Source organism: Eriocheir sinensis, chromosome 2, assembly GCF_024679095.1.
Source record: "Eriocheir sinensis breed Jianghai 21 chromosome 2, ASM2467909v1, whole genome shotgun sequence".
Taxonomy (NCBI): Eukaryota; Metazoa; Arthropoda; class Malacostraca; order Decapoda; family Varunidae; genus Eriocheir; species Eriocheir sinensis.
In genome coordinates, this window is record NC_066510.1 from 24,911,929 (window position 1) to 24,930,706 (window position 18,778).

The following is an 18,778-nucleotide window of genomic DNA, read 5'->3' on the forward strand; positions in this document are numbered from 1 at the left end:
CTTTTCCTTCTTACACATCCTCCTTCCTCCCTTTTTTCTTCCTATTCCTTTATTCTTTCCTCACAATCACTCCTTTTCCTTTTTCCTCTTCCACAGCTCCCTCCGTTTCTTGCTTCTTTTCCCTTTCTCCCTCCTATCCATTCCTTCTCTCATTCCTCCTTCCTTCTCTTTCTTCCCTCCTCCATTTCCGCCCTCCTACCTTCTATTCATTCTTTAACCTAATTCGCCTTTCATTCCTCCTTTCCTCCCTCCATCTTTCTCCTCGTTCCTCCCTCCATTTCTTTCCTTATTTTCCTATTTCATCTCTTTTTCTATCTCTTATCCATTCATCCTCCTTTCATTTTTCCTTCCCTTCCTTCAGCTTTTCCTGCGTTCCTCCCTCTTTCTATTCCATTTTTTCTTCTTTCCCCTCCTCCATCATTCTATCCATTCATCTTCTTCTCCTTCCTCTTTCCGTCTCTTCGTACCTCCCTCCTTTTCCTCCATCTCTCCTTCTTTCCATCTTCTCTTTCTCCCTCGTACATATGCATCCTTCTCTCCTTCCTCCTTTCCTCTCTTCGTCCCTTCATTTCCTTTCCTTTTTTCAATCTTTTATCCTTCATCCTTTTTCATCCCTTCCCTTGGTCCCGGCTTCAATTTCCCTCATCTCTCCTTCTTTCAGTCCTCCTTCCCTCTCTCCGTCCTTCCCTCGTTTTCCTCCGCCTTTCCTTCTTTTCTCCCTCCCTCGAAGCGTTGTGAATTATCTTAGAACTCGGTGACAACTTCCTCTCTTCAAAATTCCTCCTCGGGCTGTGAGCAGTCGTCAGGATTCATGAGCAAAGTTTTGTTACTTCTACTAACTTTCTCTCTCTCTCTCTCTCTCTCTCTCTCTCTCTCTCTCTCTCTCTCTCTCTCTCTCTCTCTCTCTCTCTCTCTCTCTCTCTCTCTCTCTCTCTCTCTCTCTTTATCTTTTTCTTTATCTTTCTTCTCTATTTCTCTATCTATCTTCTCTATCCATTCATCAATCTATCCTTACATCTATTTTGTCTACGCATTTACCTCACTCTCTCTCTCTCTCTCTCTCTCTCTCTCTCTCTCTCTCTCTCTCTCTCTCTCTCTCTCTCTCTCTCTCTCTCTCTCTCTCTCTCTCTCTCTCTCTCTCTCTCTCTCTCTCGTATCTCGTGTTTGCATCATTTTCTTCTCCAATTTTGTCTTCCTTTTAGCTGTTGTATTGCTGCTCTCAGTGTCTTTATTGTATTTATTTATCTCTCTTTCAAGCTCTCGTATCCACTTTGTACACTTGCCTTTGTGCCTGTCTGTGCCTCAGTGTGTCTCCTCCTGCTCTTTGTCTTCACCTATATGTGTGTAAGTATTTCTCTCTCTCTCTCTCTCTCTCTCTCTCTCTCTCTCTCTCTCTCTCTCTCTCTCTCTCTCTCTCTCTCTCTCTCTCTCTCTCTCTCTCTCTCTCTCTCTCTCTCTCTCTCTCTCTCTCTCTCTCTCTCTCTCGTTCCCATTGTAGCTTTCGTTCTTCCTCTATCTGTGTCTGGAATTGTCAGTTTATTCAGTTCCGCCAATTTACATGTGTGTGTGTGTGTGTGTGTGTGTGTGTGTGTGTGTGTGTGTGTGTGTGTGTGTGTGTGTGTGTGTGTGTGTGTGTTATCTTTCCTCGCCTTTCTATCTCTCCGTTTTTCTCTATTTGTTCATCTGTTTGTGGAATCGACAGTCTATATTCATCTTCGTCAATATCTCTCCATGTGTGTGTGTGTGTGTGTGTGTGTGTGTGTGTGTGTGTGTGTGTGTGTGTGTGTGTGCGTGTTATCTTTCCTCGCCTTTCTATCTCTCCGTTTTTCTCTCTTTGTTCATCTGTTTGTGGAATCGACAGTCTATATTCATCTTCGTCAATATCTCTGCATGTGTGTGTGTGTGTGTGTGTGTGTGTGTGTGTGTGTGTGTGTGTGTTCGTACGTTCCTTGGAGGCAGAACACGCACCGTTTTGATGTGAGAACGACTCTTGCATCAGATTCTCGGTCACGTGTTGTCCCGAGGCTCCGGAGAGAGAGAGAGAGAAGAGCTTTGTTTTCTCTTTCTCCTTTCTCTTCCCGTTTTCTTTACAATTGGGTTACGAGCCCTGACTGCTGTTGTTTGTGTGTGGGGGGGGGTGAGGGGGAGGAGGGGGAGGCAGGAGAGGGGTGGGAGGGATGTTCTTCAATTTCTCCTCCTCCTCTTTCTTTAATTGTGTTTTCGTTGTTCTTGTGTTTGTTCTCTGTTATTCTTTCTTTTGTTCTTTTTCTTGTTTCTGTTTGCCCCTGACTTTCATTCAGTAATTCAAAAGACACGAGCTTCGTTTTTCTTTGTATTCCCATTTCTCTCTCTCTCTCTCTCTCTCTCTCTCTCTCTCTCTCTCTCTCTCTCTCTCTCTCTCTCTCTCTCTCTCTCTCTCTCTCTCTCTCTCTCTCTCTCTCTCTCTCTCTCTCTCTCTCTCACACACACACACACACACACACACACACACACACACACACACACACACACACACACACACACACACACACACACACACACACACACACACACACACACACACACACACACACACAGAGGAAAATTATATTCTAATCCGTATTGGAAAAACGCTCGCCCCCTTTTTTTATATTAATTTTTCCTCTCTCTCTCTCTCTCTCTCTCTCTCTCTCTCTCTCTCTCTCTCTCCCCCCCCCCCCTTGACCAGCCTTCGCCCAGGGCACAATGGGTTAGCCAGGAAAAGGAATATGATGCTGGGCCTTATTAGTCGGCTTTTTTTACCCTCAAGAATAAAGAAGGAAATAATAGGTCTTTTACAGCAGTCCGCTCAGACCTCATTTGGAGCCGCCGTCCCGTCCCCGCGTCTCCATACCGCACAAAAGATAACGCGAAATTGGAAGCCGTTTCGAGGTACAGCGGGACGACGTTCATTCCGTCCCGCGCAACGGATCTTAAAAGGGAAATTGTGGCGGAATTATATTACGTTATTTGTTCCCTTTCGGAGGAGAAAACGCCATCCTCTCGAAAGCTGATTTGACAGATTTTTTTTTCCTCTCCCTCCGGAATTCCTCGAAGGATTTACAGATGTAGGCTAAAATAAGTTCGTATGTATTGAATCTTTTAGAGAGAAATATGACAGATTTATAGGAAATAATATCTTCTCTCTGGAAAAATGTCTCGATGGAAAACTCGCCTGGCGGTAGGGTTCCGAAACTCACGAGATTTACGAGAGGTGAACGGAACGAATTATACGTCTCTTAGGCTGCGTGGATGGCACATTATATCAAAGGCCCGGATGTATATAGCAGATAAATTGCTTCACTTGGAATGAATAACTGAGGGATGTCTTTTCCTTTCCCTCTATGCCCGTACAGACTCAAGGGCCATTACGACGGAGAAGGGCACCACGGCAACGCACAGCTATATCGTTTGTTTCCAACTTTTCCTTTCCCTCTATGCTCGTACAGACTCAAGGGCCATTACGACTGAGAAGGGCACCACGGCAACGCACAGCTGTATCGTTTGCTTCCAATTTTATACCTATGCCATTGTCGAGTTCAATAAGCATGTAAACAGAGAAACTGCTGCTCTTGGAATGTAGAACTGTTGGATGACTTTCTTTTACTCTTTATGCATTTCTTGAGCTTAATAAAGATGTATATATCGAAAAATTGCTGCTCTTGGAATGTATAACTGGGGATGTCTTTTTCTTACTCCTTATACCTTTGTTGAGCTTAATAAAGATGTATATGTCGAGAAATTGCTGCCCTGGGGATGTGTATATACGTGAGGGATGTCTTTTCCTTGCCCTCTGTGCTGTTCTCTGTGTCATTGATGAGGGTCATACTTTTTTTTTTTACATCAAAGGACACGCGTGGCTCAAGGGCAAAAAAAAAAAGTACCCCCCCCCCCCCCCCGCTACTCGCCGCTCCCAAAAGTACAGCGAAACTAACTCTTCTTGAGATGTATAACTAATGAACGCCTTTCTCTTGCCTATTGTGTCGCTCTCTATGTTGTTGGCGAGGTTTATAAGTACAGAGAAACTATTGCACCTGAGATATATATGCGAGGGACGTCGTTTCCTTACCCTCTCTGTCGTTCTCTATATAGTCGGCGAGTTTTATAAGTATATATAAACAGAAACTACTGCTCCTGTAATGTCGAACGGAGATGTATTTTCCTTACCCTCTCTGTCGTTCTCTATATAGTCGGCGAGTTTTATAAGTATATATAAACAGAAACTACTGCTCCTGAAATGTCTAACGGAGATGTCTTTTCCTTATCCGGTCTCTCTCGTTTTCTCTGCGTCGTCGGGGAGCTTCATTAGTATTCAGCGTTACCTTTTCGATGGCGCAGGACGGAGAGGCGAATCCAAATAGCGAGCTGAGTGCCGCCCCTTTGAAGCAGCCCCCCGCCGAGGCCGTGACGCAGCCTCTGGTTAGCCGGTTCCGTTCTGACTTTGCCTGCGTTAGCGAGTGAGTGAGTCCTTGAGTCTTTGTCTTTCTGTTTGCCTGTCTGTCTGTTTGTGGATTTTTTTTGTGTGTGTGTGTTTGTTTGTTTGTTGGTTCGTTTGTGTGTTTATTTCTCTCTCTCGCTGTCGCTCTCCTTTATATTATCTTCCCTATCTCCTTGTATGTGTTTTAATAGTTCATACACATGTGTTTTACGTACACACACACACACACACACACACACACACACACACACACACACACACACACACACACACACACACACATCAAATCATTAGTACAGCTTTCTTGGTGTGGAAATAAGAAGGGAGCAAAAATGAGATAGTTATGTAAAGAGTGTTTGTGAGGCTTTGGGCTTGAGGCTGGGGAGTGGGAGGGAAGGAAGGAGGAGGAAGAGGAGGAGGAGGAGGAAGAAGAGAAGGAATGGAACTTAGCATCCGATTCCTCACGTGCAATAAATGTCGTAATCCTTTTCCGGGTTGGGAAGAGAATTGGATCCGATCTTGACGTATGTGAGTGTGTTTGTATGTGTGTGTCTGTGTCTGTGTGTGTATGTGTGTGTGTGTGTGTGTGTGTGTGTGTGTGTGTCGGTATGTTTTCCGCCTCCTTTTTAGCTCGTATTCATCCCTCTGCCGTGATTTTTGTGTGTATTTGTGTGTGTGTGCGTGCGTGTGTGTGTGATGGACGTGATGGGGTGGATTGGAAATTACATTGATGTTGAAGTGAATGGCAATTGACAGTTTTTTTTCAAGTGATGTATTTGGGGCTGTTTGTGCCGTGTGTGTGTGTGTGTGTGTGTGTGTGTGTGTGTGTGTGTGTGTGTGTGTGTTTACGTTGCTGCCTATTGCACCGGTAGGCTTCTTCCCGGTGGGGCCTGATGGTCGGCCCAAGGCTTCTTCCAGGTGGGGCCTGATGGTCGGCCCAGCCCGTTCTGGCGCAGGCGAGTGTTTATAGTGGCGCCATCTTGTGTGTGTGTGTGTGTGTGTGTGTGTGAGAGAGAGAGAGAGAGAGAGAGAGAGAGAGAGTCATCCATCTATCCCACCACCCACGGACCCAACCACCCTTCCACCCTTCCACCGAACCACCCACCCTCACAGCCAACCAACCAAACAGACAGACAGACGGACAAGCATACTGATAGAAAGGCATCTCACGGTCCGAGGGAAGGAGGAGGAGGAGGAGGAGGAGGAGGAGGGAGGAAGAAATTCTGAGTTGATGTTTTCTCTTCTTCCTTTCCTCCATTTTCTTCCTTCCGGCTGAGGCAGTAACAGATCTTTTTCCTCTCTCATCTATTTTTTTTTTCCTCTTCCGTAAGGGTGATTTTTTTCCTCCCTCCTGACACTCTATCTTTCCTCTTTATTTTACGCCTGACGCCCGGATCCAATAAGCAAGAGTCCCTCGTAGCCAAGAGGAGGCGGCGGCTCCACCAATAGCCTTTCAGCTCCTCTTGTTTTTTTTTTAGACGGAATTGAATCCTTTTTCCTTTTTCGTGGTGATTTTTTTTTCTTCTTCTTTCGACTTTTTTATTTTGTCTGAGTGTTTATTTGTCTTTTTCTCTCTGTGTATCTATTTGTATGTCTGTCTATCTGTCTATCTGTCTATCTATCTATCTATTTACCTGTTTTGGACTTGTGTGTGTGTGCGTTTGTACGTGTGAAACTATTATTATTATTATTATTATTATTATTATTATTATTATTATTATTATTATTATTATTATTATTATTATTATTGTTATTGTTGTTGTTGTTACTATTACTCTTATCATTATTATTACCGCATTTGTTTTTGTTGTAGTTGTTGATGCTATTCGGTATTTGGCATTGTTGTTGTTTTCGTTGTTCTTGGGTGTTTGTTAATAAAAGAAAATGAAAGCACCGGACATGAGAAAAGTGGCTGTTAATGAGGCTGTCAGTCACCAAACAGAACCTCCTATTTCCCGGCCCACGAGTCCGCTGCTCTTGATCTGCGTTGAAAAAAAAAAAAGTTAATACGCACTTACCGTTATTTTTCTGTTTGCTATGTTTGGAACCGAGCGATTTATATTGCCAGCAGCACTTTGATTCCCGGTGCGGCGTAGCGGAAGGGAGGAGGAGGAGGAGGAGGAGGAGTGGGTGGAAGAGAGGGGATGTAAGCTTTTATAACAGGTGTAGTGGAGTACCTACGCACACACACACACACACACACACACACACACACACACACACACACACACACACACACACACACACGTCGGTCTGTAATATAAAGGAAAGGGCCTTGTTAGCGGTGGTATAGAAGGAGATAATGGATTTATTTTAAGCCCCTTTTTCTTCTCTCTCTCTCTCTCTCTCTCTCTCTCTCTCTCTCTCTCTCTCTCTCTCTCTCTCTCTCTCTCTCTCTCTCTCTCTCTCTCTCTCTCTCTCTCTCTCTCTCTCTCTCTCTCTATCTCTCTATCTCTCTCTCTCTCTCTCTCTCTCTCTCTCTCTCTCTCTCTCTCTCTCTCTCTCTCTCTCTCTCTCTCTCTCTCTCTCTCTCTCTCTCTCACTTGCCTGATTTTTCTTCTGCTCCGCTTTCCTCTCCTCTCCCTCTTCCTCTTCCTCCAATCACCTCCCCCGACCCTTCTGTTTTTTCCCTTTCTTCTTCATTTTCTTTAGTACTATTTCGCTTTCTTTTGCTTCCTTTTTTGTGTGTGTGTTTTTCTTCCCTCCTCTCTCTTTATTTTACTTGGTGTTTTTTTTTTTTACTTCTTGCTCGCTGTCTTTGTTTTCCTTCTTTTCTTATTTGTTTTCGTTTCTTGCTCTTTGTTTTTGTTTGCTCCCCTTCCTTTCTTCGTTCCTTACTTCCTGCCTAACTTTCCTCCTTTTTTTCTTCTTTCTTTCCTTCCTTCCTTCCTTACTTTATATATTTCTTCCTTCCTTTCCCCTCTTCCTTCTTTCCTTCATTCCTTACTTTCATCCTTCCTTCCTTTCTCTCTTTCATTATATATTTCTTCCTCCCTGCCGTCCTTCCTTCCTTCCTTTCATTCTTTCCATCCTTCCTACATTTCTTCCTTTTACCCTTCCTCCCTCCCTTCCTCCCTTCCTTCCTTCCTTCCTTCCTTCCTTCCTTCCACGATACCTCCATATTCCAATCCCATCTTTTTCACTCCTTCCATGTTTCCACTCCTTCCTTCCATCCATCTACGGAGGATCGAGTAAACTAATATGGAACAAGGTCTATTCACCCCACCAGTCCTCTCCTCCCTGTCTCTCACCCACGCTTCCTCCCTTCCTCCCACGTAACAATACCCTGCTAATCACCCCTTCATCCCTCTTCACCCCAATTACCTCTCCTATACTTCTCTCTCCCCTACGCTTCCTACCTGCCTTCCTCACCCCTCCTGTCCCCCACTTACCTCTCCTATACCTTCTCCACTCCCCTCTCCCTCACTCACTTACCACCACTTCCCCCTCTCTGCGTCATCGTTCCTCCCCCTCACTCATAACCCAAAGACACCCGCTCATTAGAACATCATAAATAATCTCCTTAGTCTTCATGCGGCCGTTGAAAAAGCCCTTTGTGGGGAGGTAAATTAGTGATCATTTTGGGCTCTTTAGATGAAGAAAGAAAGAGGAGGAGAGAGAGAGAGAGAGAGAGAGAGAGAGAGAGAGAGAGGGAGAAGGAGAAGGAGAGGCAGGAATGGGTAGATAAATAGATAGATAGAATGAGAGAATGAGATAAATAAGTAGATGAAAAGATGTAAGGATAGATTAATAAAGAATAGAGAAATTAGGTAGATATATAGAGAAGGTAAATAAAAGAAAGATAAATATGTACTAGATAAATAGATGTAAGAATATATTGATACATGAATAGAGAAAATAGATAGATGAATAGAGAGATAGAGAAAGGGAAACAGCTAAAACAACAACAACAACACAAAAAAAAACTCACCTTGTTGTAATAGGGTGGCGAGGAGGCAGGTGAGGGCGAGGGTCGGCACCAGGTGAGTCATCTCGGTGGACAGGTGGGTGGAGTCACGTCAGGTCACTTCAGGTTACTTCAAGAGGTCACTCCAAGAGGTCGCTTTTGAGGGGCACTTTGAGAACAACTGAAGGGCGCTCTTTGGGTTGCTCTTTTTTTTTTATCCTTTGGTCACCAGAAGATCACCTCGAGTCTCTTCAGAAGGTCACCGTAAAATAATAATAATAAAAAAAAACTTCAGGGAAACTTTGAGAGCCTTTGAAGTTTTTTTTTATGAGACTATTTTGGTTGACTCTTTCTCTCCCTCTCTTGGGTTGTTTTATAAGTAACGTCCGGGCTACTTAAATACCTAATGCAGTTTTACTTATGTACTAACTTCACTGAGTTTACGAAGAGTTATTGTCATTTTTTTTTTCTGTATGCTTATTTAATCTTTTATAATGGAAGTTTTATTTAGGTTATTTTCCAGACGTTTTATTCTTGTGTTCAAAATATGTGATGGTTAAAAATCTCTCCAGCCCTGTTTTCGGTTTCAAGTTTTTGCTGTGCTCAGAAAATCCGCATTAAACTAACAAATAATATTATCACTTTTTGTTTTTTCGACTTTTTATCTTTTCAAAATCCTCTAAACCAAATTAATACGCTTAGATGTTAAAGCTTCGTATGTTTGTGTATTGTATTTTGGTTAATGTTTATTTTTCAGACTTATTTTCCTGTCTGACTTGTATAACAAAAAAGAACAAAAAACACTGGGATTAAATTTTCTAACACACTTACTCTGAACTTTCACACTCACAGCGGAATAGTTTATCACACTATCTGTAAGTACTTGAAAGCTTCGCAGTATTTTCTTTATTTTCTATTTTCTAACTAATATTTTGCGATGTTGGAACGTTTAGTATTTTTCCTTCATTTTCTCAGGCGTTGTAATCGCTTTGTTTTTTCTTTGCTTTTTTCTTTTCTTTACATACAGCAGCAGACGAAGAAGGAAACAAAAAACTATAATTTCCTTGGGAGAGCGCGTGGACCTTGAAGCTGATTGTTTTCCTGTCGGGAGAGAACGAAGAAAGTTTTTGTTAGATTCAATAAAAGGTTTTTCTCTTTGCATTTACTCTTGACATAGTGTAAGCAAATGTGTGTGTGTGTGTGTGTGTGTGTGTGTGTGTGTGTGTGTGTGTGTGTGTGTGTGTGTATTCCTGTATTGATGTCTCGAGCTAAGTATGCAAGTAAATACGTTTCTAAGCCTAGCACACACACACACACACACACACACACACACACACACACACACACACACACACACACTTCATCATGCCTTTGTATAAATGTATTTCCATCCTCGTTCAATCTCTCTCTCTCTCTCTCTCTCTCTCTCTCTCTCTCTCTCTCTCTCTCTCTCTCTCTCTCTCTCTCTCTCTCTCTCTCTCTCTCTCTCATGGCGCGGAACATTCATCGTAACGTACTTTCCCCACTTTTCGTCATATTCCTTTCGTATAATCCTTCTTTTTCGTCCTCCCGCATCCCCTTTTATCGTGACTTCAAGCAAGACTTATTAAACCTGTCCTCCCGCTTTTTAACTTTGCCGGCAACAAGACGTGAATTAATGAACGCCTGTGTGTGGGGGTGGGGGGGTGGGGGGTGAGACAGACGGACAGACGGGCGGACTTCAAACGCCCGACTCATCTTGCATTTTTCCGGAGGTGATATTTGTGTTCCGCGAGTTAGTGTCCGTGTACCTCGTTTACCGCGACCCGGTTTTACGTCATTTTTTTTGGTTTGATTTTCGTAAAGTAAATAGTACTAAAGAAAATGAAGAAGAAAGGGAAAAAACGGAAGGGCCGGGGTAAGAGGAAGAGGGAGAGGAGAGGAAAGCGGAGCAGAAGAAAAATCAGGCAAGGAAAAATAATAGAAGGAAAAATAAAAGGTGGAAGCGGTTAACAGGAGAGAGAGAGAGAGAGAGAGAGAGAGAGAGAGAGAGAGAGAGAGAGAGAGAGAGAGAAGCGCAGTGAACGTAATAATATGAACATCGTCTTTCCTCTCTTTTCTACAAGCTGGGATATCGTTAAATGCCTCACAAGTTATCGAACGCCTATTTTTATCGGTTTTTCATGTTCTCGTTTTCTTTTCACTCATTTTTTCTCATTTTCGTCTCATCTTACTATTTTTTTTCCTCATTTTTTTATATATTTTTGTTTTATGCATATATTTTCCTTGTTTGTATCTAATAATTCTACTTTGGGGTGCGTTTTTCTTTGTACGCTTGTGTGTGTGTGTGTGTGTGTGTGTGTGTGTATATTGCTTTCTGTCTGTCTAGCCCTGTGTGTGTGTCTGTGTGCGTATGTTTGTGTGCGTCTGACCCTCCCTTCTCCACGTACAAATAAGCCTGACGTTGCCATAACCTTCCCATTCTCTCCCTGTAAGACATTTCCCTCTTCATGGGGCGATATACCTCAGCAAGTGGGCCGTATCCCTCTTTATGGCGGCGGGGCATGCGCATAAAAATAAATAAGTCACTCCATATGTATTATTAAAAGCGGGACTAGCTATGTGATGGCCGTGGGGTCCGTGCCTTATGCTCCTCCGTATGAATTGCCTTGAGGAGAGATAGAGGGAGGAGGAGGAGGAGGAGGTAATGACGAAGCAGTAGAAAGGGAGAAAGGTCGGTGGATGGATATGGGAGTATGGGGGATGTTCAGTCCTGGAGAAAGGTAGAAAATGGAAGGAAGGGAGGAAGCTGCAAGTTCTGAATGTGGGATTTTGGGAAAGGAAAGAAAGAGGAGATGGAAAAGGTTCTGGTTGAGTAATGGATGTAGATAATTGGGATGGAAGAGGAAATGGAGAAAGGTTGTTGGTTTCGCGTGTTGGAATAGGGGAGAAAGAAGATTTGCAAAACGTTATAGAAGAGTAATGGGTGTAGATAATTGCAAAGTGGGTAGGAGATATGGACGGAAAGGGAAACGCGAGTATGATAGCTTTGGAGTTTTGAAATGGAGAAGAAAGAGGAGATGGGAAAGATTCTGGTGGGGTACTGTATGTGGATATTAAGGAAGTGGAAAGGGAGACATGAATGGAACAGGGACTAGGAATGTGGTCGATGTGGAAAGTGGAAGAAATGGTAGAAGGTGTGGATGAGAATGAACGTTGAGTGAGGCGAGTGTGAAAGGTTGATAAAGCGAAAGAAGAAGAGGAGAAACAAAGCAACTGGAAAGGAGTTTACTGAATACGGAAATGGAGGGAAAAAAATGAGAGAGAGAGAGAGAGAGAGAGAGAGAGATGGAGGTTTAGCTCGAAAGGTAATTATGAAAGTGTAACGGATATGAAGAGATGAAAAAGGGATGTGAAGAGTGACATTCGGATTCGTGAGAGGAAAAGAAACGGACTGAACGTTAGCTTTGTGAAACATGAGAAAAGAATATGAAGGTAAGAAGAAAACAAAGAAGACGGAGTTAGGAAAATTTATACTAAAAACACTAGAGGGCAATCAGACACAGGAGAGAGAGAAAAGAGGAATAGGAGAGAGGTAAAAAGGAGAGATGCATAAATAGGTAATAGGCAATAAGAAGCAGAGAATAGAAACGGTGAGAAAAGAGGGAGTTAAACGAAAAGCGAAGTAGAGAAGTAGGATAATACAGAGACTTAAACAGACATAGAAAAGAGGCGATTGGGGGGAGGGAGCAGGTCTGTAAGAGGATGATGATGATGATGATGATGGAAATTTGAGTATAGGTGTGACAGGGTCCATCTCCCACACCACTTAATTATATATACCTGGGAGGGGGCAGACCGTAACTCCACCCTTGGCCCCCACTTCGACCCCCCCCCCCCCTCACGCCCCCTTCTCCTCTGTCATCCGCCTACGTCCTCCCTCTCCCCCCCTCCCCCCTGGTAATTAAGTTCTCTACGCTAATTCTGAATATAAACTTGGGTTATTACCTCATTAGTCGGCGTGTGCGTTAAAATATTTATAGATGTCTAATTTCATAATGAATTGCCCATCAAACTAAGCCGACTCCCCTCTCCAACCCCACCCACCCCCATCTCTCTCTCTCTCTCTCTCTCTCTCTCTCTCTCTCTCTCTCTCTCTCTCTCTCTCTCTCTCTCTCTCTCTCTCTCTATCTATCTATCTGTGTGTGTGTGTGTGTGTGTGTGTGTGTGTGTGTGTGTGTGTGTGTGTGTGTGTGTGTGTGTGTGTGTGTGTGTGTGTGTGGCGTGCGTGGAGGCAGTGAGGTGGAGCAGGTGTGAGAGGTTTAATAGGCGTGTGAGGTGTGAGCAGGTAGGAGGAGGAGAGGGGAGGGGGAGGGGCAAGTGATGGAGGAGAGTTGAGGAGGAGGAGGAGGAGGAGGAGGAGGAGGATGCGTCTGGTTGGGAGAAGTTATTGTTTGATGCTCCTTTTTTTCTTTTCTTTTGCCCTCCCTCTTTTTCTTCTTCTTCGTCTCCTTTATCTTAGTTTCTTTCTCCCTTTTCCTTCTTCTCCTTTGGTCGTTCTCATGTCTCCCCTTTTTCTCTTATCTATACCTTATTTTCATTATGGTTATGCTTATTCTTATTTTTATTCTTGTCGTTGTTGTTGTTGGTGGTGGTGGTGTTGTTGTTGTTGGTGGTGGTGGTGCTGTTGTTACGCTACATACATCGTCCGAATTTTCCACTACAACTACTACTACTACTACTACTACTACTACTACTACTACTACCGCTATTTTTCCCTTGTTCTTCCTCTTGAAACGACTTGAACCCATAATGAAATGCACCGCCGTAAAAGAAGAAGAAGAAAAAAAAGAAAAAAAAAACCCGCCCAGTCTCGCAACACAAACATTATTTCAGCGACCAATAAAAAAAATAAAAAAAGACAACTAACCAATCAGTACAGCGGTGGGTTTGAGCTAATTGACATGACTTCTCCTTCACACGGCTGGCTGTCACCCGCCCGTCAGCCACTCACGCGCCCGCCACGTAATGCGATGTTTGGTGGGCTTGTCATTTCCGCGGCGAATAATGATCTGATCACACGGGCCGCATTCTGATTGTGGCGGAGCTCATAAGGGAAAAACACAATAGCTCGCACCTCATCCCTGCCATTATACATCTTTTTATTAACTGTTGCGTCTCGATTTTGTACTGAAGGTGAGTTTTAAGCTTCTGATCACACGGGCCGCATTCTGATTGTGGCGGAGCTCATAAGGGGAACACACAATAGCTCGTACCTCATCCCATCATCATCTTTTTATTAACTGTTGCGTCTCGATTTTGTACTGAAGATTACTAGGTGAGTTTTAAGCTTGTGTTTCGATCAGTCATTTAGATTTTAGAGGAAGTGATGTCGTTGAAGTGATATAGAAAGCAGGTAAAATGACCCCACATATAACCCCATAAAATGCCACCCATGATCTATTTAGGAGGAGAAGAGTTGCCGTTTGTCGTGGCAAGAAAAAAAGATTAAGAGAAAGTGTGAATTGAAAAAAAAAGAGCCTCACACTTCATTCTTTCCATTATAGACCTTTTCATTAATTATATCTTTTCGATTTTGTATTTAAGATTACTAGATGCGCTTTAAGCTTCAGTGTATTTTGATCAGGTATTCATGTAAAGAAGGAATGTCAGAGATGCGTTATAGAGTAACAATTTAAATGGAATGGAACAGAATAATGGAATGATGAAGAAATAATATAATGGAATGGGAGTGGAATAGAACCTCATGAAAGACCACCATTAATCCATTTTGGAAGAATGGAGTTGCCGTTAGTCGCGTCCAGAAATAAAAGAAACAAGATAAAAGTTTGGACAGAGAGAAAGAGAGAGAAATGGGTCTACAGTTCGTCCGAGAGAAGACGGAATAAAACATTGCCAGACTCTACTAAAAACATTCGAGCCTTCAGAGAATAGAAGAGGTTCTGCTGACCCGCTTAGAGTGATTAGAAAAATTCAGGTACGAAAAATTCAGGTACGATCATTGGTGCTTGATAGAGAATTTGTGTGACTTCTCCTTCTCCTCCTCCTCCTCCGCAACTCTCCTCCATCACCTGCCCCTCCCCCTGCCCTCCCCTCCTCCTACCTGCTGACACCTCCTCACACGCCTTAGATTGTCTTATTTATGAAGAAAATGTACAAAAATGAGTAAAGAAAGACAATAAGTAATGGTTACGCAGCCGACATAAGAACTTGAGACTCGTGGATGCCTTTGAGTGTCTTTTTCATGAAGCTAAAGTATATAAAAAAAAAAACTAAAGAAAAGCATTTAATACAAATTGCGCAGAAGATTAAGGAACTTTAGGACTTATAAATACCTTAGAGTGTCTCCTTTATGAAGTTGATGTGTACGAAACTAAAGAAAGGCATCGACTAGAGGTAACGCAGACGATAAAAAGAACTCTGGACTCGTAGATAAAAATAAATAATTAAGGAAGGCAATGAATAATGATGATACACAGACGTTGACATAACTCTTGATTAGTAAATACCTCAGAGTAAGTATTTTTTTTTTGACAGCAAAGGAGACAGCTCGAGGGCACACAAACAAAGGAAACAATAATACAAAAAAGCCCGCTACTCGCTGCTCCTAAAATCGATCAGTCATTTAGTATAAAAAAAAGTATAAAAAAGTCAAACGTAATAAAAAAAAACAAGAAAAAGGCATTGAAAAAGAGTTACGCAGTCTATCGAAAAACTTTGTGACTTATAGAGACCTCTGAGTATGCATAAAACGCTAAAGACCTTTAAGTATGTATAAAACACTACAGAAGGATATTAAAGATAGACTCAGAACGGCCATTGCAGGGTCCCCGAAGCCACGCCCACGCTTGCGGAGGCACGGAATTTAGATACACTTTTAGCAGAATGTACAAGCGAATTTTGATAAGGTCAGGAAAGTTTGAGCGGAAAAAATCAGGGCGGAAGAAAAGTTTTAAGAGACAGTTCTAGGAGTCCATCAGGGCCATAAATCTTGTAAGTGTGGCGGGAAGCGAGGCGAGAAGGATGTGGGGGTGTAAGTGTGTTATTACTACTACAACTACTACTACTACTACTACTACTACTACTACTACTACTACTACTACTACTACTATACTACTACTACTACTACTACTACTACTACTACTACTACTACTACTACTACTACTACTACTACTACTACTACTACCTCCATCTATTAGAGTTGCGTTGTGAGAGGTATCTTTTATCATATCCTTTCACAGTAGGTTAGGTTAGGTTAGGTACTACTACTACTACTACTACTACTACCACTACCACTACCACTACTACTACTATTTTAACTACTACCTCCATCCATTAGAGTTGCGTTGTGAGAGGTATCTTTTATCATATCCTTTCGCAGTAGGTTATGTTAGGTTAGGTTGGGTTAGGTACCACTACTACTACTACTACTACTATTACTACTACTACCACTACTACTACTACTACTACTACTATCAGCATTGTTCTCCACCTCTACGCACTTTCACATCCTGTCAAAAAATATACAAAACCGGCAACACATACGAAACATCAAACACAACCCAGCATCACAAAACAAAGCCGGTAATACAAACCAGAAATGAATCGTGTGTGTGCGTGTGTGTGTGCGTGTGTGTGTTTGTGCGAGAGAGTCAATTATTTCTGGGAGTAAGTTTGCGTCGCCGGAAAGTGAATGAATGGACTGGCGGGCGGCTGGAAGGGGAAAAGGATGGAAATGCGAGGAGGAGAGGTGAGGAAGCCGGGTCCAAAGCAACTTAATAACGGAACTTCGTGGAGTGACAAAGTTAGCAGCCAAACCAGAGAGACGGAGACGGCGGGGAGGAGGAGGAGGGGTGGGAAGGGGCGAAGGAGGAAGACGAAGGAGGGAGATACAGGGTAGTCGAGGTGAGGTAGAGCAAAGGAAAGGGAAATAAAGAACTGTATAAGGACTGTTTTGGACATGGAGTAAAAAGGCGGCGGCGTCGACGAGGAGTGTTTGGGAATTTCAGTTAAGTGAGTTAGTAGTTGTGTTGAATTAATGAAAAGAGGGGAGGCTGATGATGATGATAATGAAGGGTGTTGGTGTTGCAAAGGTGGGGGAGGAGAAGTTTTGTCTGGCATTCTCAAGTGACAGGTGAATAAGTTAGTTTGGGATGTGTGTGTGTGTGTGTGTGTGTGTGTGTTTGGTATTCCGAGGGGAGGGAAGTGAGTTTGTAGTTGCTAATGCAGTGCTGAATTCGTAAAATAGAATGATGAATTTGCCTAAGAGCGCGAGAGGAAGAGATGAAAACTTTGAGGTATGATTACGTGACAAAGATATGTAGTTGATACTTTGATGAAGTGTTACGTAAGAGAGTTTGTTGTTGCTAATGCAGAGTTGAATACATGAAACAGAATGATGAATGAGGCTAAGAACGCGAGAGAAGGAGATGAAAAGTTTGAGGTATGATTACGTGACACAGATATAGTTGTTTTTAATGAGGTGTTACGTAAGAGGGAGTTTGTTGATGTTAATGCAGTGCTGAATACGTAATACAGAATGATGAATTTGCCTAAGAACGCGAGAGGAGGAGATGAAAAGTTTGAGGTATGATTACGTTACAAATATATATAGTTGATATTTTGATGAAGTGTTACGTAAGAGAGTTTGTTGTTGCTAATGCAGAGTTGAATACATGAAACAGAATGATGAATGAGGCTAAGAACGCGAGATGAAGAGATGAAAAGTTTGTGGTATGATTACGTTACAAAGATATATAGTTGATATTTTGATGAGGTGTGACGTAAGAGAGTTTGTTGTTGCTAATGCAGAGTTGAATACATGAAACAGAATGATGAATTTGGCTATAAGGACGCGAGAGGAAGAGATGAAAAGTTTGAGGTATGATTACGTGACAAAGATATGTCGTTGATATTTTGATGAGGTGTTACGTTACGATTCATTGAGGAGTACATTTGATCCGAGGGAGAATGGGGCATCGAACACGAGAGAAGATGAAGGAGTACATTAGATACGAGGAAGAATGGGGCATCGAACACGAGAGAAGATGAAGGAGTACATTAGATACGAGGAAGAATGGGACATCAAAACTCGAGAGAAGATGAGTGGTGTCTGGTATTCTTGACATAACTAAGAAAGCACGGAAGTTGATGTGGTGGTAATTTAGGATTGTATGAAGTGAGAGAGTGGGTTTTGTAGTTACTTGTACAGTGATGAATATACGAAAGGGAATATTGGGTGGAGGGAACACATAGAGGATTCGTGTTTAGTAGTCGTGGTTGTTATTATCTTTTTTCACAGTAAAGGAAGCAAGTCAAGGGAAAAAAAAATAATGAGAAAAAAAGACCGCCAATCACTGACCCCTATAGAAAAAGTGTTTAGAAGAGTGGCCAAAAGAGAGGTCAATTTCGAGAGGAGGCGTGTTGACCAAGAAAGTGGGTTTGAAGTTGTTGATTTAGTGCCAAATACTCCGAATACGATGAAGAATGAGACTATTTCGAACACTGCATAAGATTAGTGTTACTGCTAGGCATTTCAAAGCGAGTTGGCATGACGTGTGTTTTGCATTCTAAAGGGACTCAAAGCTGCAGGGAAATGAGCGAGTTTGTAGTTGCTAATGCAGTCCAGAATACATGAAGTCAAATGAGCGGTGGAACTACGAACACAGAAGGAGGAAATTAGTGTTCGACGGTCTCAGGTGACGCGTAAATAAGCGAGGTAGTTGAGGGCGGGTGTTTGGTATTCTTAAAAGACGCCAGGAAGCATGAGAGCGAGTTTGTAGCTGTTAATGTGGCGCTGGGTGTACATAGACCTTGATGAAGATTGGGTCGGGTGGAACAGATAAAGAAGGTGGGTGTTTGGGATTCTTAATGGATGTCAGGAAGTATGAGAGCGAGTTTGTAGCTGTTGATGTGGCGCTTTGTATACATAGACCTTGATGAAGACTGGGTCGGGTGGAACAGGTAACGAAGATGGGTGTTTGGGATTCTTAATGGATGTCAGGAAGTATGAAAGAGTGTTTGTAGCTGTTGAAGTGGCGCGTTGTATACATGGAATTAGATGAAGAACGTGACTCGCGGAACAGATGAAGTAGATGCATGTTTGGAATTCCTAATGGATGTCAGGAAGTATGAACAGTGAGTTGTTAGTTGTTAATGTGTTCGTTTTGTGTACATGGAACTAGATTTTGAGACCAGAGGAATATATGAAAATGCGTGTTTGGCATTCCTAAGTCAGACCAATTCTCGTTCACTTTTCAGAGCAATAAAAAAATAAAAAAAACTTTCCTCTCGCTCAATAGAAACCACACTTTTAAGCAACAGTTACATAGCGAGAAAGTTAATGCAAAGCCATCCCTGAATACTTATATCGGAAAGGAAGAAACGAGAGAAGTATAATAATGGGTTCAGGGATT

The 18,778-nt window shown here is 42.6% G+C and overlaps 1 protein-coding gene across 1 annotated transcript in view; it reads right to left on the reverse strand.

Annotated features, from left to right (window-relative positions):
- The window catches only part of LOC127001600 (locomotion-related protein Hikaru genki-like), a 150,770-nt gene that overhangs the window by 113,504 nt on the left and 18,488 nt on the right, over positions 1-18,778 (reverse strand). Inside the window, exon 2 of the mRNA XM_050866404.1 lies at positions 8,388-9,464. Coding sequence (XP_050722361.1) covers positions 8,388-8,448 — 61 coding nt within the window. The 5' untranslated portion in view covers positions 8,449-9,464. The remainder of the gene's footprint in view (positions 1-8,387; positions 9,465-18,778) is intronic.